General features: G+C 37.2%; 1 protein-coding gene across 5 annotated transcripts in view; it reads right to left on the bottom strand.

Moving 5' to 3' along the window:
• Positions 1 to 24,552, bottom strand: part of LOC142345599 (uncharacterized) — a 306,540-nt gene that overhangs the window by 187,211 nt on the left and 94,777 nt on the right. For all 5 annotated transcript variants that reach the window (XM_075397728.1, XM_075397730.1, XM_075397731.1 and 2 more), the window contains 6 exons: positions 24,206 to 24,520; positions 22,351 to 22,665; positions 21,945 to 22,259; positions 21,083 to 21,397; positions 19,979 to 20,293; positions 19,032 to 19,343 (listed from right to left, as the gene is read on the bottom strand). In XM_075397728.1, coding sequence (XP_075253843.1) covers positions 19,032 to 19,343; positions 19,979 to 20,293; positions 21,083 to 21,397; positions 21,945 to 22,259; positions 22,351 to 22,665; positions 24,206 to 24,520 — 1,887 coding nt within the window. The remainder of the gene's footprint in view (positions 1 to 19,031; positions 19,344 to 19,978; positions 20,294 to 21,082; positions 21,398 to 21,944; positions 22,260 to 22,350; positions 22,666 to 24,205; positions 24,521 to 24,552) is intronic.

The raw sequence follows: 24,552 nt of genomic DNA, 5'->3' as shown, positions 1-24,552 counted from the left end.
TGCTCGTTAACTTCTGAACAGCGGCTATAAGTAGTATATAATACCTACGTAAAGAAAGGGGGGTTATCATTCGACTCTTAACCATAGGATAATAGGTAAAGGCGGTTAAGTGAAAGTTGGAATAGGCTAGGCGGGATAAAATCTTTCCGCCTGCTGTTTATTGCCATTTGGATTGTTCTATTCCGCCGTTCTTGCTAGTTCTTTCTGGTCGTTTGAATTTAACGCTACATGTAAAAAGTAGTCTCATTACCCTAATAGAGGGGAGGGGCTTATTATGTGATATTTAGACGTGTGATTAAGTGGTTTTGGTCAGTTGTTAGCAAAAATTGATCATTATTGGGAGAATGTGTGCATAGATCAAATGGCAACTATAGCAACGCTTGATTTGAAAAGTATTCACGAAACTTACAAGGAAATCGAAAAAGAATATTCACAATACGGTAAACGATTTTTATACTTTTTAGCCACTTGTTTGCATTTGGATCCGGATCTTGATTTGGATATTGCGTTGAAGTTGCGGCCGTACGGAGGTTTGATTGGTATTGATAATTCTTCGTTAGACAAATATTTCAAAAATTTAAAAATTTTGAGATTACATGCCATACTACACGACGCTTCCGGTTTTGTTTATGAATATAGTGAAAAGGGTCCAGGCTATTCTTACGTATTACCTTGTTCAGTGACAAATGAGTACCTTGGTCATGTGACTGGAATTGCCTTTTGTTTATACGTAAAATCTTTCAAAAATAGTTTATTCAATTTGCTGGAATGTTGAAATCCGGAGCGGTTGTTCTTGATTTTGAAGGCTTTCGAAGTAAAAAATCTGGATTTATAATAAAAGAACTTGCGGTATCTACCGAAAATTACAACGATATAATTTCGTTTTTACCTCCAAAATCATTTAACATACTTTGTTCGAGTGAGCAAAGATCTTTCCTGTGGGTATCTAAATTCCTTCATGGTCTCTCGTGGGAGACAGGAGAGTACCCTTATCAATATTGGCAACAGATTTTTCAAAGTATAGTTCTTCGATTTCCCTTTTCTGATTTTTACGCAAAAGGATTAGAAAAAACGGAAACTTTACGACAGCTGTTACAGAGGAACGTTATCAACTTAGAAACTTTGTTCTGCCCAAAAATTGAACACTTGAAAATGTATCGGGAGACACCAGTTTGTAAATTACATGCATTGAGTTGCCCAAAACGACAGAGAACCAAGCATTGTGCCAATAAGAAGGCAAAACTCTTTTACCAGTGGCTGACGAATGAATCGTCGGTTAGAGAAACCAGCTCCGTCTCTACTACAAGTGAATTTGTCTCCAAATTTGACAGTTTACAGTTGCATAACGCCTGAAAATCAGTTAACGGTTACTCTTATCAAGGAAGAAAAAATTGACACAAGAGGCCAAACAGTTTTGAGAAAACAGCAGATTGTGTGTGCTGGTGCTGAAATAGAAGCTTTCAAGAAGTATCTTTCTCTACTGGAGTACTTTCAATTGTACCATGTCTTTACAAGAGAAAATGAAAAGGTTGAAACTAACCCCTTTATCTACGCCCAAGCATGCAGTTCCAGTTCTGATGTCTCTGGACGATGAGACTCTTCCCGATGACATCAAGCAGCTGATTAAAGAGAACAATGTAGAGTCAATTGTTTTTAGAGATAAACAAGATTCGATGAATGCAAACTATACAATCACTTACAAACAAGGAGACGAAGACTCTGGATATGTTTCTTATGAATTTTTTTATAGTTAAATAATTATGTAAAAATTCCTGGAAAGCATTTCATTTTTTTGAACAATTTTATTTCACAATGAGTCAAACCGAAGATCAATTAGATTCGGTTGGAGGCATAACTGACTTGGTTTTTGACGCCGAGCACCAAGAAAGACAATCTTGGAGGTTTTGCAATTCGAGATTGCCTCGATCAGAGGTTGTATACTTTACACAAATCATTATAATAATTTTTCTTATAACTGTATCTCTCACCAAGTTGGTTTTTTCAGTCTTGACTGTGAAGAATCCACATTTTGGTTTTCACTTCTTTCTTGTACAGTTGGATACGCTCTTCCAAATCCAAAGTTATGAATAAAGTTATTTCTACCAATCACCGGTTGTTCATGGCTGTTTGCGGGCCGTCTTGCTGCGGGAAAACTGAGCTCATTTTCAAAATGTTATTGGTTGGCACATTTTTCCCAGAGTTTCAAACAATTTATTATTTTTATCAGCATGATCAGCCAAAATTCCAATCGTTAGAGAAGAAACTGAACATACATTTTAAAAAAATTCTCCAATTTTGAGCTCATTTCAGTGTTAGAGAACTGCCTTCTTGTGTTCGATGATTCATGTGGAGAAATTTTTAATGACAAAGAATTTTCCAAATTAGCAACCGTAGGGCGACATAGAAACATCAGTGTAATTTATGTTAAACACAATTTGTTCCAGCAAAGCAGATGGTCCAGAACAATTGATCTAAACACAACACATATTATATTGTTCAAATCACCCCGTGACACACAACAGATTAGTTTTATTGGTCGACAGTTGAATAATGCACAATCTTTTAAAGAAAGCTATGAGCTCGCAACCAAAGAACCGTTTGGTCATTTATTAATTGATTTGGATCCAAAAACATCAGACGTCTTGCGCTACTGTTCAAATATTGTTCCTCCAGGACAATCAATTTTTTATCTGCCATCAGCTAAAGCCGTTATCACAAATTTGAGCGATGAGAGAGAAAGTAGTTTGTATCCTGGGGCGGCTGCTAGACATATCGGATACAAAAATAAAAGAGAAGATCGAGAGAGCTCCAAATAAATTCATTAAATTCCTTTGCGAATGTTTGCTCAACATTGTCAATGGTAATGTTCCAATAAGAAAAAGTGTTGTAGAAGGTTATGAAAAATCATTCAGAAAAATATTGTCTAGACAAACAAGTTTGAAAGAAAAGAGGCAACTTTTTGCTAGAGAAACAGATTTGGTCAAAATTGTTGGTTTCGCTTGTTATCGATATTTGACAAAATCATAATGCGCACCGTAGAATTCATTTTAATTCCAAAAAGAATGTTTGCTTCACATCAACCGGTAAAAAAAGAAGTTTTGGACAATCCCCTTTATAAACAGAAAGCTACACAGCTGTCTCTTTTGCAAAGAAACCAGTCCAACTCAATGGAAAAACCAGAGAAAGCATTTGAACCAGTTGAGACTGCAAACAAACTGATGATTGAAACAGCAGAAGAGGAGAAAACAGAACCCATGAGCGAAGACAGCGAGATTGAACCGGTAGTGAAAAAACAAAGAAAAAGCGACAATTTCACCTCTATAATGATAGAGCTAGAAGTTATGAATAAAAACCAAATCAAAAGATCAAAAATCATACTTGACTTGATTAACCAATCTGAAACAGTCACAATAGAGTCGAACGACGGTCTTCACGTTAATAAAGAAACACTGGGCATCAAAGCTTCAACATTTCTGTACAATCTACAGCAACCAACTAAAAAAATTGACATTGAAAAATACTCAAAAATTTTATTTGCTCTTAATATCTCACCTCATCTTGTTGCAAATACACATGCCAAGCAAATCTTGGAAGCCTCGTCTGAAAGTGAACAAGAATTTTTCCCAAGTAGAGAACAACCCAGTCAACAAGAGTTCTCCTCTACTGGAGAACGACTCAGTGGCTCAAAACCAACCCGAAAAAAATATAAAGAAGAAACGGACCAAACGCCAGACAAAGAAGAGACCAGTCAGAAGATGTGGTCTTTCTTTTCCTGAAGTAAAAAAATTGGATCAGTTGTATTTAAAAGGACCAGCTTCGTATGGAAGCATAAAACGACTACAGACTCAAAGCAAGCTCCCTATAGACAAAGTCCTGTCCTATTTGGAGACAAAGCCGTCTTTCACAAAGTACCGTTCAATTCGATTAAAATTTCCTAGGCTTAAAGTTTTTGTAAAAGACATTAACGAAATTTGGTCTTTAGATTTGGCACACGTTGGTAAATTAGCAAAGTATAACCGCAACATCAAGTATCTCCTAGTAGCGGTTGTTGTTTGTCAAGATATTTACGAGTGGAACCATTAAAAACAAAGTACGCAACAGAAGCAGCTGAATCATTCAAAAAGATGATCAAAAACAAACAGCCTGAAAAAGTATGGGTTGACGATGGCACAGAATTTCTGGGAGAATTCAAACAATTGTGCAACAAACGCGGAATTCAGTTATATAGTACTTTCAGTGAAAAAAGTCAGCTTTTGCAGAGAGGAACATTAGATCTCTCAAAAAGATAATTCATCGGTATCTCGAAGAAAAGTGGACCTATGGCTTCATTGACCAATTAGACCAATTTGTGAAAACAAGCAATTCAAGAGTCAATCGAGTAACTAAAATTGCTCCCAACAAAGTTACAAAAAAAGATGTGCCACGACTAGTTTCATTGACAGTCCAAACAAGCTCAAATCAGAAGCCCAAATTTTACATTGGAGACTTTGTGAGAATAGTTAAAAAAGATAAAGCATTCAGGAAAAGTTACAAGCAATCGTTCACAGACGAAGTCTTTGAAATAACGGGAATACCGACATTAAGCCCACCAACATACTCCTTAGTCGACACAGACAAAGAACCAATTCAAGGAAAATTTTATCAACCAGAATTACCTTTTGTCGGGCTCCCTCTCGTTGAAAATGTCCAACAACCGGTTTGAAGACGAATTTACAGTTCACGTTGTTTCATCCGCTTCAATGGAAATATTTGATTCAAACACACTTGCATCATTTCGAAATTTTTTTCATGACGAAATTCAACTTGCAGGTGATTGGAGAGTGGCGTTAAGTGAAATCATATTCCCAACAAAAATAGAAAACATAGTAAACGGAAATCTAATTGTGTACAACTTAAAAGACTATGAAGATTCCCAAAAGATGTCTTCGGGAGCTAATGTTATTTCTAGACCTTATAATGGACAACAATTTAGTTTTATGCCAGGAACCTTTGATACAGTGGCACAACTTCTTGCTACAATTAAGCGAACAATTGGACTGCCCAATTTTTCTTTCAGAGAGTTGAAGAGCTCTGGAAAATATGAAATTTTTTTTGGCAAATATGAGGGAATTACATTTCCCAGCGAGGAAATTCCGAGCATTATTGGATTTAAGGGTATTCCTGACGGTAATGGAATACATATTGGGTACAAAATGATTCCCAATGCGAACAGGTTTATGAAAAGTGATGATACGAAAGCTTATTATGGGGAGTTCCCAGCTGATCTTTGTGCTGGAAAGCATCTAATTTTCATCTACACTGACATAATTGAATATACATACGTTGGTGACACTAAGGCTCCTCTTTTGCGAGTCATTGATTCAAAACAACGTCTGAAAAACGGTAGTGTTTGTGAGCTTGAGCCAACTCATCGGATAGTTTTTACAAATTTAGACTATATGAAGCTCCTAACCAACACAATTCAATCGATTTCAATTGAACTGAGAACGGAAACAGGACAATTAGTTCCCTTTTCGGGAACTGGAAAAGTTATTCTAACACTACAATTCAAAAAATTTTCCTCCTAAAAAGGATTCTTATTATGCGAATCAAGCAACGTCTTTGCCTCACTTCTCTGGACATTATCGTCAAAGAGGAAGTGGTTTTGGAGCCCTAGCTGCAGGCATTGGACGTGTTGCACTGCCTTTAGCACGTCGTTTCATTTTGCCTACAGCGAAGCGTATCGGGAAAGAGCTTTTGAAACAAAGTGTTCCAGAGATTTTGGATGTAGTCGGAAGCAAAAAATCTCCAAAACAGGCGTTTAAAAATACAATCGCAAAAACTGTTAAAAAACAGACTGGGGGATCTCGACGAAATACTTCACGTCGGAGGAAGTCAAGTCGAGTCAAGCCACAGAAAGCGATCAACAAACGCAAAAAAAACCATTTCAACGCACAGAGCTCCAAAAAGAAGTCGGTCAGATTTTTTTGCCAGAGTGAACGATGATCGCTAATTTGTTACCATCAGAAGCAACTCACAGTTCTTTGGATTTATTCGAAAAACCTTCTCTTTTTGTAACTTTCGATGGTAGTTTTTGTCAAAAATTGGGCCCAGTCTACAGTCCAAATGGACCCATGTTAGAATTTGAAGTCGCCGGTGACCGAAATAATTTTATTGACTTACAGAAAGTTTTCTTGGAAGTAAAATGTAAAATTGTCCAGTCATCAGAAGCTGATTTGAGATATGACGCAGGAGCAGCAACAGATGTTACGAAGACAGATGCTCCCTATTTTTGCAATAATGTGTTACATTCACTCTTCTCTGACTGTACAGTGTCTGCTAATGGACTAAAAATTTCAAACACTAACGGAAACTATGCTCATAAAGGTTTTGTTGAAACAGAATTTTCACATAACAAAGATGCAAAAAACACCTGGTTGGCATGTCAGGGTTACTCCTACGAAGAAAATCCAGGAGCGCTGTCAACTGCGGAAGTGAACAGAAGGAAAGCCTTAGTGAGGCAATCAGCTGAGTGCACATTCTACGGTAAAGTTGCAGTCAACTTTTTCACCTGTGACAGACATTTGCTAAGTGGTGTGACACTTCGCATTGCATTTAGACGGTCAATAGATGATTTTGTTATAATGTCTGACGATGCTGCCAAGCACCACAAAGTAAAAATTGTCGAAGCTAATTTGTATGTGCGCAAGATGACATTGAACGATGATGTTGTATCGGCTATTGAAAAAACTTTATTAACAAGTCCAGCTTCGTATCCCTACCTGGAGACTCTAACAAAAACGTTTCTGGCGTCAACGGGTCTCCACAGTTGGAAGCAGGAAAATATTTTTGCCAGAGAACCGATTCGTAGACTAGCAATTTGTCTGAACACTAACGAAGCGTTTCTTGGTAACAACAGACAAAATCCATTTAATTTCCGCAAATTCGACCTTGAGCAGATTTATATTTATCGAAACGGTTTACCTGTGGCAGACAGTCCGATATCAACAAGTGATGACAAACGTCTTTACTTTAACACAATATCCGATTTAGCTTACATCGACAATGGTCATGGAATAAGTTTGACAGATTACCCAAACCATTTCAGAATGGTTTTTGATTTGACCAGCACCCAACAAGCATCCCACGATTTTATTCATCCTGAGCTTACAAATTCGTCAATTTCTATTGAGTTGAAATTTTCTGCGGCCTTACCGAACAAAATAGAAATATTCATTATTGGCGAAAAAGCTAGCACAATATTTATTGATAGTGCAAGAAGAGTATCAAAGAATCACATTCTGACAAATTAATGATGGATGATATTAATGGTTTAATCCAAGGTTGCAAAACTCTTAAGTATAAATTCCATGGTGTGTTTGCGGCCAACAACTTTCCGGAAAAAATGAACAGAAACAGCTTCCTTATTGTTAATGCAGCAACTGCTGAAAATATTGGCAGCCACTGGTTACTATTATGCAGAAAAAACAATCAACTTTTGTTTGCCGATCCCCTTGGTCAGTCCATTTCATCGTACAAACACCTATATTAAAGAATCGTTTCCGTTGGCGGCAATCACAACATCTATCAACTCTTGGAGAATCAACCAATTCAAAGAGCAAACTCTAAACTTTGTGGACTTTTTTGTATTTATATTGCTCATTTTGTTTTCAATGCTCAAAAACTTGTAAATATTAGCGATAATGAAATGATTCGTTTCGCTTTTCATATGATGTTCTAACCTTACTAACTTGAGAAATTTATTTTTTTTCAAAACTTTACTTTTTCTTCATACACAAAGCGAACACTCAATAAATCAGAATCAATATTCAGTTTTCCATATCCACTCATAAAAATATCCATAATTTGACAAAAAGCGCCAGAATGAGGACCATACAAAATTGTTTCAACTCTTCGTAAAGTTTCACTATTAACAAAATCAGTTTGAACTTGTTTCGATGGAGGCCGGTCATTGTAGATAGTTTTTTGAGCAACTACTGGCATCTTGGCACTCGGTTTGAGATTGACATTTGTTTGTTTTGCAGAGCTGCTTTTCGATAAATTGTTGTGGTTAGCAAAAGCTGGCAGTCGTTAGCGCACTGACTGTGAATCGGTTTTTTCTCCCGAACCGTTGAATTCGATTGCCAATTTGAGCTTTGTAAAAACGTCTCCATTAGTCTCCAAGTTTGGTGCAGTCCAAAACAAGAATTTGAAAGCTGTATAAACACAAGGCACAGGAAAGCTCTGATATCGTTTCACTGTTTCGTTTTCAAAAGTAGTTGTATCAACCAGAACGTGATAATGACTGTTTACTAAATTGCAAAATTCGGAATCAAAATGTGCACACACTGCATAAAAATTTCCAATAGAAAAGCTAGGTTTTTCTTCAAGAATGAAAAATTTGAACTGTTTCTGAAATTGTTTAAAGTAATTTGGAGAACGCTCAAACATCGCCTCAACCATCGTTGTTGGCAATTTCTTTTTGAATTTCTGGTTTCTTCGCTAGTGGTGGTTTTGTTGTTGACAGCTGGTCAGCCACCGAGTTCTGTATTTTGCTAGTTGAGCTGACCAAATTTTCAAACTCTCCAAGAGTTAGAGAAATTCTCTGTTCAAACTCGTAATCGTCTGTTGCTTTTTTGAACAATTTCAGAAATACATATGTCCCTGTCCTTTCATAGGTTTTCAGCGTTGCTCTGATTAAGCGCTTATCAGTTTTGGAAAAATCGAAATAACAATCTCCAAACTCTGTGTCTTTAGTGGACGTGAAAGGCATAGTGTGCAACTTGTTTTATTACTTTCAAGTGTTATAATGTGTAAACTCCAACTCAATGGGGCGGCAAGTTGGGTTTAAACAAGTGTCGTCAAACTGCCTAATTAAATCCAAATGATTTGTGAATAGAGGCTCAAGTACGCCTATGGCGTACTTGAGTCTGTCTGTTGTTCACATATTGCATAATTAATTTCAGCTGTGACCCTAGATAAGACAAAAAACATATGTGAACCTAGGTGTGTACTTGGACCAGCAGTGCACTGTACACTTTTTATTTGAATTATATGCGTACCATATGTTTTGAGAACACAAATGTGACCCACCCTGGGTGGGTATTTGAACAAGCAGTGCAGTGTACACTGTTTATTGATATTATATGCGGACCACATGTTTTGGTTCTATAGAGAAAACAGATGTGACCCTAGGTGTGTATTTGGACCAGCAGTGCAGTGTACACTGTTTATTGGAATTATATGCGGACCATATGTTTATAACTTGGAACAGATGTGACCCTGGGTGTGTGATATCATTAGAAGCACAAGTGAACCTACAGCAGTAAGGAAATTCTGATAAGATTAAACATGCACCAGCGTACAATGAAATGCTAATACTAAAATACGCTCTGGATAAGAACTGAGTTAGTACACACTATAAATTGTATCGACCCATGTATAACACAAAATTTAGAGCATATATCAGAGCACATACACTACCAAAATTAAAACCATATTTGACCCCAGATATAATTTGTTGAATTACACGTTGTGCAATATTACTTTAAAAATAGTTATTCATTTTCTTTAAACCTTGCGTTCAGTGCACTTTGCTTTCTTTCAACAGTTCGTTACCAGACAAACACCTACCAACAGTCTTCTATCAAATTGGTTTTAGTTTCTTTCTCAAAAATTGTACAAAAATTATGTCCGTTCAAATACTTGCTGAATCTGTAATTTCCTTGGAGCGAACATTGGTTTATCAGACAGTGTTCGAAAACTTTGTTGTGCTTATTCAACTGAAGAGACAAGGCGATGTTTGGCAAACTTACCAGCACTGCTTGATACCCAAGCTTTTCATTAACGCAATTGCTTCTTCACCAGAGAAGACAGAACCAGCAGATTGCAGTCTTATTACATCAGGAGGACACTTACCTCCAAAAACTTTGCCAACATTTCAACATCTTGGCATGGAGTCATTACCTGACGACGTTAAACGAAATTTGTTCCGTTACGATTGCGACTGTGTGCCTCTGTTTGAAAACCAGCTAGGGGCTTATCAGGCTTGCGAAAACTTAGCTGACATGTGGGGCATAAAGTCATCACCTTGCTCCCCAGAAAATCAATCGCAATTGGATTCATCCAGCTTGCCAGTAACACCAGCAGTTGATCCGAGTCCCAGTTTGACAACGACATCTAGTCCATCTCTCTTTGCGGGAATTCACAAGAACAATTCTACGGCTCTGTTCAGTGACAACCAGTTTGATACAACGTTACTGTCAGCTACACAATTTCAAACACCAGAACCAGCACGTGTTTTTGGTGTCACAGACACGCCAAAGGTTTGCAATGCACCAAAGAAACGGCTACCTGAGAATATTTTAATGGACTTATTTGATTAACTTGAAAACTAAACTTAATGGATCATCACAAAACTCTTTTATATAGTGAGATGCTAACTTGATTTCGTTTCAAAAATGTGTGATTTCAACTTTTTAAAAGCTGAATTTAACTTTTCAAATCTGTTTTATAGCTTTAAATCTGCTGAGTCAAAGAAATTGAAACATTGCTACTGATCAAGTTCGAACATGTTCAGAAAAGATTTTCGTTATGACGTAAACATTTGTTTCCTAACAAACACTCAATTATTACAACTACTATGACGTGGTGAGATTTTTCAGTATTATATCCAGAAATACTTTTCCCAATCTGCAAAATTTTTGTTATTATTATATATATTAAACATAAAGTTTAGAGATATAGCCATATGTGAGAGTATGCGGTATTGACGCTAATGACATGTTAACTCCATGCCACAGCTGTAGCATGGATTGAATTCCAAATTCAATTCATAAGTCGAAGAACTGTTCAAAAAATAAAAAATAATCAAAGAAAATATTTCGAAAAAATGCATTTCAAACGTCAAATTTTGACACTTAATTCAGTAGATGCCCTCTTCAGCTTACACTAGAATCAACTCTCATTTGTTACTTGGGGATCAATTGAAAAAAAAAGAGCTTGTTAGTTTAAAAAAAAACGAAAAAAACTCAAAAAAAAATTTTTTTTTAACACATGACCGCTGACCTTTGACCCCAAAAAAGAGGTTCCAAAAAATACTTGGGATGAAACTGATTGTTCAGTAAGACTCAGCATACTCTAAAGTACAAAACATCTCATCACACTCGTCAAATTTTACTCATCCGTTATGGAGATAATTAGCCTCTAATTAGCGACTAATTAAGGGTTAATTAACCTAATTACTAATTACTGAAAAAAAATTCAAATTTTTGCAACGGTTTTGTACTCACTGCTTGATGCCCGACATTATTGCTCATAAGCATCATCATCAAAAAACGGCTCCTTCACCGATTTTCGAAACATCTGGCAATTAATGTCACATTAACATCTGGCATTAATTAGCATATGAAGTACCCTAAGGAAAGATGTTAGATTGGTTTTCTTTAAATTTTTGGACTTATTGGGCCCTCAGTGTAAATTTATCTCATAACAGCTGTCATCAAAAAAGGCCTCAGAAAAAAGACACATGTTTATGTCATGTAATTGTCATGTAATTGTTAATTAATGACTTGATTGACAGAAAAACAAACTTTTTTTCTGTTTATTTTTGAGCAATTTTTTTTATATGGGTCCTATGTTTTTCGGCACGGGGAGCATTTTTGCTCATCACACTTAAGAACGTAGGACAACTCTAACCATCCGTAATTGAAAATGCATAAAATAGCGCTTTTTATTACAATTTTAATAATTAGCATGTTTTTCCAGGTTCTCAAAAAAAGTTTTTTGAAACAAACGATGATCAGCAATACTCGGTAGGGTTCCCTGTGGTGGTATATTTTGGCATCCGATTGCAATGGAGAGTTGAAAACACATCTTTCTTCTCTCAAAAGTAACAAAATTTCGAAATAAAGGTATGCGCCAAAACCGACCAATCAGAAAACAGCATTTCAAAACTTCGAATTTGGCGCCTATGCAGTACTGTAGTCTCTAATACTGTAAACCCGAGAAGCCATTTCTTGTTCATTCGTTTCTACTGTTCGTACTCGAGTTTAACAATTCGTTCTTACTAAAGTTAGACAATTCAAAAATGGGTTTCCAGTGTCGTTATTGTGATTCTATTCTGAGTACTAAAGGAAATCGCACCAGGCATGAGCATAAATTCCATCCTGATGAGATTGGTTTACCCGTATATCAATGCTCATTATGTGAGTTTACTTGTCGGAAGATATCTTTGCTCGAAGAACACATGAAAACTGCACACCAACGATTCACCAATTGCTGTCAAAGCTGCCTACTCGGATTCAACGATTGCCATCTTTACGTACAGCATATGACTTCCGTTCATCACTTACCCGTCCTAGGTGAACAATTTCAGCCTCGAGACACTCCGTTGGAAAGTGCATTCCATGGAGTACTGAGATCGTTCGAGTCAACAGCGACCGAAGAGTCCAATGATCTCGAAAACTTTATGCGGATACAAAAACCAAAAATAGACACTCTAATAAGTGAGCAGTTGACCCAGGGTCCTCAAAAAGTTCAACTGTGTGCAAAATTGTGGCTTGTAAAAGTTATGTATGATGAGCCAGATATGCCAGAAGATGACCGTATTGAAATATACGCAAACTCTCTGATGACTCCTGTCTATGCAAACGGACTGTCGGATGAAGCGTATTGGCAAATGGTGGAGATATGATGAGCGTATTGACAACATTCAACTCTTTGGGGAGTGGTTGGACACTCGAAAAAGTTCTCAAAGTTGACGTCAAATTCGCGCGTTTCAGACCAATTCTTGGTTCATCATACATCGCGTTGCCGTCAAAAATTGCCAACTGCAGAGGATTGCTCAACGTTAGGAACCACGAAGATCGAGATTGCTTCAGGTATTGTTTTGTGGCCGCTTATCACATGTATCATCAGATAAGTTTAGATAGAATTGATCGAAACTATCAAACGGACAAAACTTCACCAACTACATACAATCAACCAGGACTGCATCAACCTTTGGGCGATTTTACTATGCCCATGGGCTTTGCAGACATTCCTCAATTTGAAACACTCAACAACGTTCAGGTAAGCGTGTTTGGATACGATAACGGCCAGTTTTTCCCTCTGAAAATTTCGTCATATAGTTCAGAATTTGTAGTGGATCTACTTTTGCTGTACGACTGTGACCGTCATCACTACGTCCTCATTACAAACCTTGTGAAGGTTGTTTGCTACGTGCGAGAACTTGATTACAGATTCTCATACAAAATTTGTCGAAACTGTTTTTGGATTTGTCGAGAAGGACTTGAAAGTTACAACCTACATCTCAATAGCTGTTGCAAAAATGCACCTGCTGTCATTCATATGCCTTCAAGTGAGAACAACTCATACAAGTTCACGAACTTGGCTGCTACGTGGTTTGTCCCTCTTGTTATCTATTTTGACTTCGAGTCTTTCTTACGACCCGTATCTTGCAAGGGACCAAGTGATAAAGCCTTTACACAGGTCAAGGAGATACATGAACCGTGTGGCTTTGCGCTAACAGTGATAGATCACCACTCATCAAAGCCAATCTTTCATCATGTAGACAGTTCTACTGCTTGCATGACAAATTTTGTCAAAATGCTTCACAAACTAGCCAGAGATATTTATCAGCAGAAAAGGAAACACCCTTTCTTCAAAGGCGATAGACGAAACTTGGCAAAGTCTAACGCTACGCACTGTTGGATTTGTGAAAAATCGTTTTCAGAAACGGAAGATCCAGAGAACACAATTGACCTGGACCATTGCCACTACAGTGGTAAATTCTTGCGATGGGCACATGAGAAATGCAATCGCTTGAGACGAAATATCAATTTCACCCCTGTTGTGGGTCATAATATTCAAAATTATGACTTAAATCACATTTGCTTGGCACTGAACAACTGCGAGCCAACCACAACCATCAGCGTCATACCAGCCACCGACGAAAAATACATATCAATGACATTTGGTGTGCTTATTGACACTTTCGTAACGGAAAAGGGAAAAACAGTGAAAGTTTACGAATATCTTCGATTCATAGACTCCTTCAAGATGATGAACAGTTCTTTAGAGAAACTTTTTGAAATTTTACCCGATGACCGTTTCGAAATAATGAGGGCAATGTTTTCTACATTATCTGATGCTAACCTTCCGCTACTTAAACAGAAAGGCTACTACCCTTACTCTTAAGTGACTGGTCGGTCCAAGTTCAGTGACACCAGTCTCCCACCACTGAGCAAGTGGGGTAACACTCTGGACGGAGGGACAGTGAAGGTAACGGAGACTAATTTACAACATGCACGCAGGATGTGGGAAATTCTGGAATGTGGAACACTACAGGATTATCATGACTCATACTTGAAGCTCGACTGTGCACTACTCGCATGTGTTTGCGAATTCCATCGACAGTTGAGTTTCGATACATATAAACTGGACTGTATGCACTTCTTCACCCTACCCAATATGGCTAAGGAAGCATCACTTAGAATCTGCAAAGCCAATGTCGAGTTACTGACTGAGCGCGAACACTTGGACATGATTGAACCCGCAATTCGCGGTGGAGTCACATCTGTCTTTGAAAGTCGGCGCTTCACTGCAAATAACTCCTATATTCCCAAACACGATAGCACGGAGGAATCCTGTTTTGGTTTCTGTGTCGACGCTAATAACCTTTATGGTGGCGTAATGCAATTAGAGAAACTACCGCTCGCCGACTTTGCGTTCAACACAGATATTCAACTTCAAGAGATTTTGGACACCGCCGATGACGCTAGCATTGGATATTTTGTAGAGGTCGATATCTCTTACCCGCCGAGCCTTCATGATGAGCATCGCGATTTTCCGTTGGCGCCCACAAAAGACGTGGTTGAAGATGAGTGGTTGAGCGATTACCAGATCGAATTAAATGAACAACACATTCTCCCATCTTCCAAAGTAAAGAAACTCCTGCAAACGTTCTTCGATAAAGAGAGATACGTGGTCCACTACAAACTGCTGAATTTCTATGTCCAACTCAGCTCAGTAATCAGGAAAGTTCACAGAGTGCTTCAATTTCGACAAGAAAACTGGCTGTCGCCATACATTACACTAAATAGTAAAAAGCGGCAAGTTGCGTCAAACAAGTTTGAAGAGAACTTTTATAAACTGATGAATAATGCAGTTTATGGTAAAAACTGCGAATCGAAAAGACGCAGAAATAAAATAACAATCTCACGAGATGCCGAGCATGCGCTGAAGATAATATCCAGATTTGAGTTTGATCGCTATATGATCTTTGGGGAGAATTTAGCAGCCTTGACCACACGGCCGAAGTCCATTTATTGGAACACTCCCACTATTGTGGGAGCGACTATATTAGATCTTGCAAAATTCCACATGTACTCATTCCATTACAATGTCATGCGCCCCAACTTTAATTGTCGCCTTCTTTACAGCGATACAGATAGTCTCCTTTATGCGATAAAAAGCGACGATTTTTATACAGAGTTATCGCAGAAGCCTCAGTCAGTATTAAGTCATTTTGATTTCTCAAATTACCCACCCAATCACTTTCTTTACGATACCACTAACAAAAGAGTCGTCCTCAAATACAAGGACGAATTCGCCGGCGACTATATTACTGACTTTATCTGTTTGAAGCCGAAGCTGTACTCCATCCTGTCAAAAAGTAAGTTTATTCTCTCATAAAACAAAATTGTTAGTTGTTGTATAAAAATTCGTATTGGGTTAATAGGCATCTGGAAGGTGTTAAATCGTATTATATTTGCATAGGGGGTTAGTAATTATAATAGCACCTAATTTTTCTCATTTCTTTCTTTCTTTTAGGTTGTCGAAAACTTTCAGCAAAAGGGGTGACGAGGGCCGCACAACAACATCTTCGCCACGTCGACTTCTTAAACACTCTCAGCACTGGAAACCACCTGCGCTCAGAGAACACCAGGATTGTGTCCGACCACCACAGGCTGCAGACAGTTACTACAAACAAAATTTGTCTGTCAGCTTTTGACAACAAGCGCTATATACTACCCGATGGCATAAAAACCCTCCCGTTTGGCCATTATGAAATTGTCGATTATGCTATCGATGAAATTGACGATGTGGAATGGGATTATGACGATTTTAGCGACTTACTTTTGAGCTCTAGCCCAGAGTGGGATAACAGTTTTGTTATACCACATTCCTCTCCAGATACCACCCAAAGCTCCAACACATGGCAACCACCAGACCCCGGTTTTGTCGCTGCTCAGAATATAAATGATTCGGATATTGAAAGTAGCGATATCGTTGATTTCGATGCCAGTTTTGAAGAAAACTCTACGACCGATAATCCGTTCATTAATTTTGAGGCAGAAGAAGCAAGTGAAAGCGAGTCAGAGGGCCCAGTGTGCAAAACTGCAAGGCGATATTAGTGTGCATAATTAAATTTAATTGCCCAGAGAGAGACACGCAAAACTGAACCAGTATTGATTTTGCATGCAGTGTGATATTTGGTTTTAATTTAATTTGTTTGAGTGTTTTGAAATCAAAAGCAAGCGGCGAGACAGAAAGCAAAGTTAAAGGGAAACAAAAGCGGCAAGACTCAAAAGGGAATGATTGAATAGGAGAGGGATATAAACAGCGGCGGGAAGATTTTATCCTGCCTATCCTATTCCCACTTAACCGCCACTACCTATTATCCTATGGTTAAGAGTCGAATGATAACCCCCCCTTTCTTTACGTAGGTATTATATACTACTGCTATAGCTATGTTATGGTTAACTAATTCGCTGATTACCTAACTACGAACACGTCTCAATTGATCAAACAGTCAGAAACTTTATATAGTAGCTATCAACTGGAATACCGAGACGCTTGTAAAAGATGTCATTTGAAGAGAGAAAGAAAGAAAGAAAGAAAGAAAAAACGAAATAAAGAAAGAAAGAAGGAAGGAAAAAGGAAAGAAAGAAAGAAAGAAAGACAGAAAAAAAGAATGAAAGAAAAAAAAGATAGAAAAAAAGAAAGAACGAAAGAAAGAACGAAAGAATGAAAGAGAGAGAGAGAGAGAGAGAGAGAGAGAGAGAGAGAGAGCGAGCAAGAGACAGAGAGAGGGAGGAGAGAAAAAGGAGAAAGAGAGAGAGACAAACAAACACACACACACACCCACACACACACACACACACACACACACACACACACACACAAAGAGGGGGAGAAAGAGAGAGAGAGAGAGAGAGAGAGAGAGAGAGAGAGAGAGAGCAACAATAAACTGTTATGTTAAGAGGAGACGATCTACTTTGGAAAAACACAAAGGAACTCCATAGGAATTGTTGCGCCCTTGCGGTGTCCTATAGGGCCTCTCTGGGAGAGAGACAAATTTTGTTACAGAGAAAAAAGAGTTGAGAGACAGAAAGAGAAAGACAGAAAGAAATGAATGGAAGAAAGAAAGAAAGAAAGAAAGACAGAAAGAAAGAAAGAAGGAAAGAAAGAAGAAACCAAAAAACAAATCAAGAAAAAAAGAAAGAAATAAAGCGAGAGATGGAGAGAGATTGAGAGGACCACTCCCTCTCTCACACACACACAAGCACACACACACAGACACACACACACTTACACACACACATACAGAGTAACTTTTAGCTTAAAAGGAGCCGACTTCTTTTGATAAAAGGCTAATGACCACAATAGATTATTTGCGTTCTTGTGGCGGCATAAAAGTCTTTGATGAAATAAAGTTTGGCTGATGGTTGACAACTTGGCTAGAATATTTAAAAAATCTTATTACAAAAACTAATCTTATTACAAATTTTAAGCATTATAAGTGCTCTGCTAAGCAATATGAATAAAATTTTTACTGCTGATGTTGCATTCTTTGTTCCTCTATTCTTTTTCTACTACTGAAAGCTTTTAATTTCACATGAAAAATTTTTATGAAAAAGTTCGATAGCTGAATAATTAGTTCCAAAATGTCGCTGTTATTCAAATGGGTTTCCAAATTGATGCTATTGACTGTATTATTGCTCGTAAAAATAGGTTGTCAAGTCACTTAAGACTTGAATATGATATAAAATTCAACAGATCAAATCAATAACACCAAAGTTTGCAATTTATAAACTTTATTTTTTTTGTCAAAAATCATTTAGTTTTTAATTATTTTGCTTTATATGAGCGACTTATTCATAGTTCAATAGCAAGCGCATAGATTTGAAATGCGAAGAAAAGAAAAATGTGTGTTCTGGCCTTCTTTCCTTGTTGATTAAATTGTCTATATTAAATGGTCCGATAGCATCTATAGATATTTATTACAACAATTCACGAGAGGTAATTTATAAATTTGCACAGTAATTTGCACATTAGATTGTCCAAAGTTGGCCTATTTAAAGATCTATTAAAAGACATATCCTTTGAGAAAAAAGTATCAATAATATGCGCAAGTATTTCCGGAGAAATTATCGAAAGAGCAACTGGAAACTAAGTCAACAATTAATGAAACAGGATGCTGAAGGGGAACCTCATCAACATTTTACAGCTGTTCGATTGGAATTTGACAGAGAAAAAGGCAGAGGCAATCGCATTCCTCCTTAAAAAAACGAAAACAATAAAAAATTAACTTAGACTCAAAATTAATCGGCTTTTTTTATCTTTTTTCACCAATTCCCAATGACAAGAAAAAAGCCTATTTTTTGAAAAAAAAAATTGATTATTTGAAGATGTAAAAACATTGAAAGACGGCTTTTTACATAAAGATGGAAAAGTTGTGTTATTAGGCACATTGGTATCCCCATTTCTCGAAATTTACAGTTTTTAATAGTAGTAAGATTAATTGTACGAGGCTAATATAATGCTAATTATTTTTGACCAAACCTATAGGCTACACTCTACCCGACCCGTGATTCACATGAAAAATCTTATGGTTAAGCCCGAGAAAATCGTGTGAAAATACACGATTTCTCGTGTAGATGTGCCTAAAATCATGTGTCCGTTTTCACACGAGAAATCGCGTAAAAATACACGATTTTTTTGTGCAATTCACACAAGAAAAATTTAGAGTGTATATACTCTCTCACCTGTGCAAACTTCGGTCACAATTGTGACGTCACTTTCCTGAGTAGAACCACACAGCGTCAATGAATTCACGAAAGTCAAGTTGTAACTAGTTCCAGGTGATAAATTCCCAATGGTCATGTTCGTGTCGTTATCAGCTGGGTTCGGGGTTATGGTCTCAGATGCCGGATCGGGTGCGAGGGCTGTGAGTTTGTACTGGCCCATGACTCCACTGGTAGCCACTATATTGTTGACGTCGGCTGCTACTATTATCTCGGTCGTGCTAATTCCGAATATCTGGACAGAGGATGAGGTGAAGTTGATTTGGTCGGGCACTGGAAAAAAGAAGAAATTTTAAATTTTCTTACTTATTCTTTAAAACATGTTTTATGGGCCGTGTTTTGATGAATAATCAAATACTATATTACCCACTATTTAATCTTGAAACAAAAGATAATGGCGTAATTTAACCTCAAAAAGAAAAAAAGGAAAAAAAAAATCACGATGCAGTACGTTGGAACATATCTATAATATGCGTTTATTTGAAGAAAATTACTCATTCGGCAGAACAATCAATTAAGAAGTCCTAATACAAACATTCTTAGCAAAAAATGACCATAAATGATTCCGCAGTGACTATTAAAATATACCCAATAATAAAATAGGATTTAAGAATTCTGCTCTAAAGGACAAAAAAATCGGCGCACAACTTATTGTGTGGATCTTAATGGTAAACCCGAATAGCACGTGCTTTTTTTACATAATGAATTACTATGCCATGGAACGTGCTCTATAACTGGGGGTGCAAAAGGTACTTGAGGGGGGGGGGAGAGAAATGGAACCGATCCGAACGATTCTGCAACTCTGTTTTTGGCAAAGGAACGCTAATGTGAGTTTTCCTAGATATCCCATTTCGTCATCAAAAAATGTTCCAAACTTGAGTTCTGGAAAAGATTCTCTTGGTACTTACAGGTGCAGAGAGTGATCTGCTGTGGATCGCTGTCAACAGTCGAGGGACTGCTGCAAGGTGTCCCGCCACTTCCGACCTCTGTCACCACCTCAATCGAGTATTCTGTCCCTGCAGTCAGACCAGACAAAGTCAAATGGTCGGAAGTGTTTTTAGAACCCGCAGTTGCCCGGACAAAAGTTGGATTGGAATCGGGGGAGATACTGATGACAGAGAAGAGGTCAAAGTTTGAACTTGACGGAGTTGAGATTCCACTTCCATTGATGATTATTGAGGTCAACGTTGAAGTGTGCGTAGAAACTGTTGGTATGTCAGGTTCTAAATAGAAAGCAAGTTTTGATCCTATTTAAATAAACCAAGTCATAAGGATATGTTTTTTACCTTCTTATCTCCCCACTCATGAACAAAATATTTGATTTAACAGTCAAGTGTGAAAAGACAAATGCGAGTTTGACACTGACCATGGGCTCTGTAGTCTAGCAAGAGGGGGCATGTCCCTTTTTTTCAAAAAATATTTCAAATTTTATTTGAAAGACGTCTTCAATTGATACCAAGTTTTCAGCAAGAAAAAATACAGTGGAAAAAATTGAAGGAAAACATTTTCTATCTCATGCATAAATCAATGCGCATAGTTGCAATGTCTAAAAAGAAATGATGAAAAAGATGACAGAACTAAGTCTCGAGTATCTTAAGTAGAATCACAGAATGTGACGATCATACTGAATTAGGAATAGAACAATTTTCGTGTGTTTTTTTTTCGAAGATTCATTGCACCCGCTAACAATTTTGTGCGGTGATAAGCGTTTTTCAGAAATTGAGAAACCATCAAATAATATCCAATAAATTTTTGATAGAGGTTACCGCCATGTAAGAAACAAAAAGTTATAATCAAAACTCTTAACATTTTGCAACAAGAGCAGTTAATTGAGCTTTTGTAATTTTGATTGAACAGGCTTAAGATACAGCAAAAAAAAACTTAGAGCTTAAGATACAGCAAAAAAGATACAGCAAAAAAATTACAGCAATACTTAGTTTGTAAAAAAAAGAATAATTATGAAGTCTCTATTAAGAAATCTGAGTGATTAATTGTTCATAAAAGCAACTCACTTGTGCAGACATCGGTTATTTCAGTTGCTGGACCTTCGGAACTTGATCCACAAAGAGTGAGGACATTGACAAAACTCAAGTTATGACTAGTACCCGGATCCAGGCCACCGATTGTCATGTTTGTGTCATTATTAGCTGGATTTGGAGTTGCAGTTCTTCCAGCTGGGTCTGGACTGATAGCTGACAGTTTGTACTGACCCATTGGTCCGTCATTTGACGCAACTGTCACTAAGTCGGCGGATATTACTATTTCGGTGGTGCTAATTCCGAATATACCGACGTCGGGGCTTCGGGTAAAATTCAGTGTGCCGGGCACTGAAAACGCAGAAGATTGGAATGTTTGGTGGTTTGCCATTTCAGGTCCAAGAAAGATGAAAAAAGCAATGTTTTGAAAGAGAGTTTGGCTTTAATCGCGACAAAAACTTTACATTAAACTAGATTCATACTTGGCTGTTTCAACGAAACTCTTCTTTAAAAAAAGTGACAAGTGTTGTTCTATTTTCCCTGAAAACAATAAATTGTTCTCAGCAAGAATTACAGTTAAAGTTGAGTTTTTTGTTCTGAACTTGAAAATGAAGTTTTGAATTTTTCCAGTAGTGCCTTCACACGTTTAACATGCTCGTATTACAATTATACTAGAATCCTTGAAAAAAAAATTGAGTCAAGAAAGATTCCAGTCGATGAATCTCTTGGTAAAATCGACTAACAATTTGAGGAGGTCTTAAAAAATGAATAGATTGCTTAATTACGCATGCAAAATCTAAACTTCAATTTATTTTGGTGTATAAGATTTCAATTTAAGTTTAATCTGAAAAAAAGGTTTGCACTCAACAATTTCTAATTATTCAGAATTTTGACCTACAGGTACACAACGTCACAGTTTCGTGTTCACTGTCTAGAGTCGCCGGGTTGCTACAAGGAGTCCCGTCACTTCCCACCTCTGTCACAACTTCAATTGTATAAGTAGTTCCTCCTGTCAAGCCGGACAAGGTCAAATGGTCGGACGTGTCTTTGGATCCCACAGTTGACCGCACAAATGTTGGATTGGAATCGGGGGAGATACTGATGACAGAGAAAAGGTCAAAGTTTGAACTTGACGGAGTTGAGATTCCACTTCCATTGATGATGATCGAGTTGACCAAGGATAACGAATCAGTCACGTTGGGTTTGTCGGGTTCTGAAAAACGCACATCGTCTCTTTAAAAGTTATTTTGACAAATATGCATTCACAAGAAATAGCCAGCAAAGAAAAGACGAAAAAAACTAACTCGTGCAAACTTCTGAAATGACAGTAGCTTCACTATCTGTTGTAGCACTGCATATGGTTATCGAGTTGACAAAAGTCAAGTTATAACTCGTTCCAGGTGAAAGGTTTCCAATTGTCATGTTGGCATCCTTGTCAGCTGGATTCGGCGTAATCGTCTCAGATGCCGGGTCGGGTGCCAGAACTGTGAGTTTATACTGGCCCATAACTCCGCTATTAGCAACTACATTGTCAACTTCGGCTGCTACCACAATTTCGGTATTGCTAATAGCATAGATTCCAACACCGGGACTGCCGGTGAAATTCGCCTTGTCGGGTACTAAAAAATAGAGCTCTAAGATCTATTGATATCTCAGAGCATGCTCATAAAGTATTTCAACATTTTAGGTGTTCATTTGGGTAATTTTTTAAACCTAGGAACAATGCGCTGATGTATCAATTTTCAGCCATGTCCATTTCCAAAGCCCTGTACGATAGTGATTTCGCTCGGAAATAAGACAAAGCATTTTTTTCCAACTAGAGCGAAGTTCAGTTTGGTGTCATTAACCTCAGCAAAACAACTAAAAACGATTTGCTGTAACAAATTTACACAACTAGTTTTTAATCACCAGTTACGAGCATATTCAAACCCTTCAACATTCTAGCAAGCTCTTTGATGTCATAAAATTATAAAGAACAGGAAAACATTAAAAAACTTTTTATGCACCACAAAGATTGCTACGTGTAGAAACTTTTTTAGATAGCTGCCGAAAATTGATTTGATAAAATTCAAATCTCAGAGGCATTGTAGAAATAACTCAAATGACCCCCAACTTAATTAAGTTGACACATTTACAAAAATTGCACAAAATTTGGATGTTAATTGAATGTAGGATTTGGATTATATCGGATTTATGATCCTTGGTTACACAATACAAATTATGGCAATTTGAAGCAATCGTTATCCCAGAAAACTGATTAATGCTACCTCCACTTAGTCACATAACCTGTTTCTAAGCTACCATGTCTTACTTTACTTTCTAATATATGACGCTAAAGATAATTGTTCTCGAAAATATAATTTTGAAACTAATACAAAAAATTTTAATTAACTTAAATATCTTGAATTGCTTCACTAGTTCGCTGAAGCAATGTAAACAATGTAAGCATAAAATATAGATAAAATCTGTATACTTAAACTGCATAAAAAAAGAAGAATATTCAACTTTTTTTGCATTGTTATTTTTAAGGAAAAAGTTGCAGCCTTGTAAACATTTACGACGTAAAAAACTAAAACATTAAAAAAAGATCTTAAGATTTTCCCCTTTTTAGAAACATTGTTTTAATAAACCAGTGTCAACAAACAAATGGGTAATTTCCTCTGTATATAGCCTGTCAAAGATTGTTCCTTGCCATTAGAATTAAACAAAAAACGTGATTTCGCCGACCTTAGGAAGACAAGTTGAAAGACAGTAGATCAAAACGGGAAAATTGGGTCAAAGTTTGAAATTAAATTTATTGAAATTGCGTTGTCCAGTCAGATTTTCATACTTAAAAAAACTACCGGGTATAACCATTTAGGTCGTGAAAACATTGTGGCTTTGAAGAATTTATAGCAAATTCTATTGAGCCGCATCGGAAAATTTTGACGTTTTTGTTTTTATGCCTAAGCAAAAATTGTAGTGCCTCGTAATCAAGTTACAAAAACGAACTTATGAAGAGTATTTATCCAATTATTCTTTGTTTTAGGGTAAGAAAATTATAGTGATGTATTTTCTAGAATAAAGATTAACTTTTTTCCGCATTGATCTGTTCCACTATTAAGAATAAACAATCATGAAAATTGCACATCTTTAAGTCAGAATTAGTGTTGAACTTACACGTGCACAGTGTAACTGTCTGAGGTTCGCTGTCGACACTAGATGGATTGCTGCATGGAGTCCCATCTGTACCAACTTCGGTCACGACCTCAATCATATACTCAGTTCCAGCTGTCAATCCAGACAACGTCAAATGGTCGGAAGTGTTTTTCGATCCCACAGTTGCCCGCACAAATGTTGGATTGGAATCGGGGGAGATACTGATGACAGAGAAGAGGTCAAAGTTTGAACTTGAGGGTGTTGAGATTCCACTTCCATTGATGATGATCGATGTCAATGTCGAAGCGCTCGAAGAAACTGTCGGTATGTCGGGTTCTAAAAATTTTTAGTTTCTGAAACCATTTTAA

This window comes from Convolutriloba macropyga, chromosome 9 (assembly GCF_964194025.1).
Source record: "Convolutriloba macropyga chromosome 9, txConMacr16.3, whole genome shotgun sequence".
Classification (NCBI taxonomy): domain Eukaryota; kingdom Metazoa; phylum Xenacoelomorpha; order Acoela; family Convolutidae; genus Convolutriloba; species Convolutriloba macropyga.
This window is presented reverse-complemented; position numbering and strand designations above follow the sequence as displayed.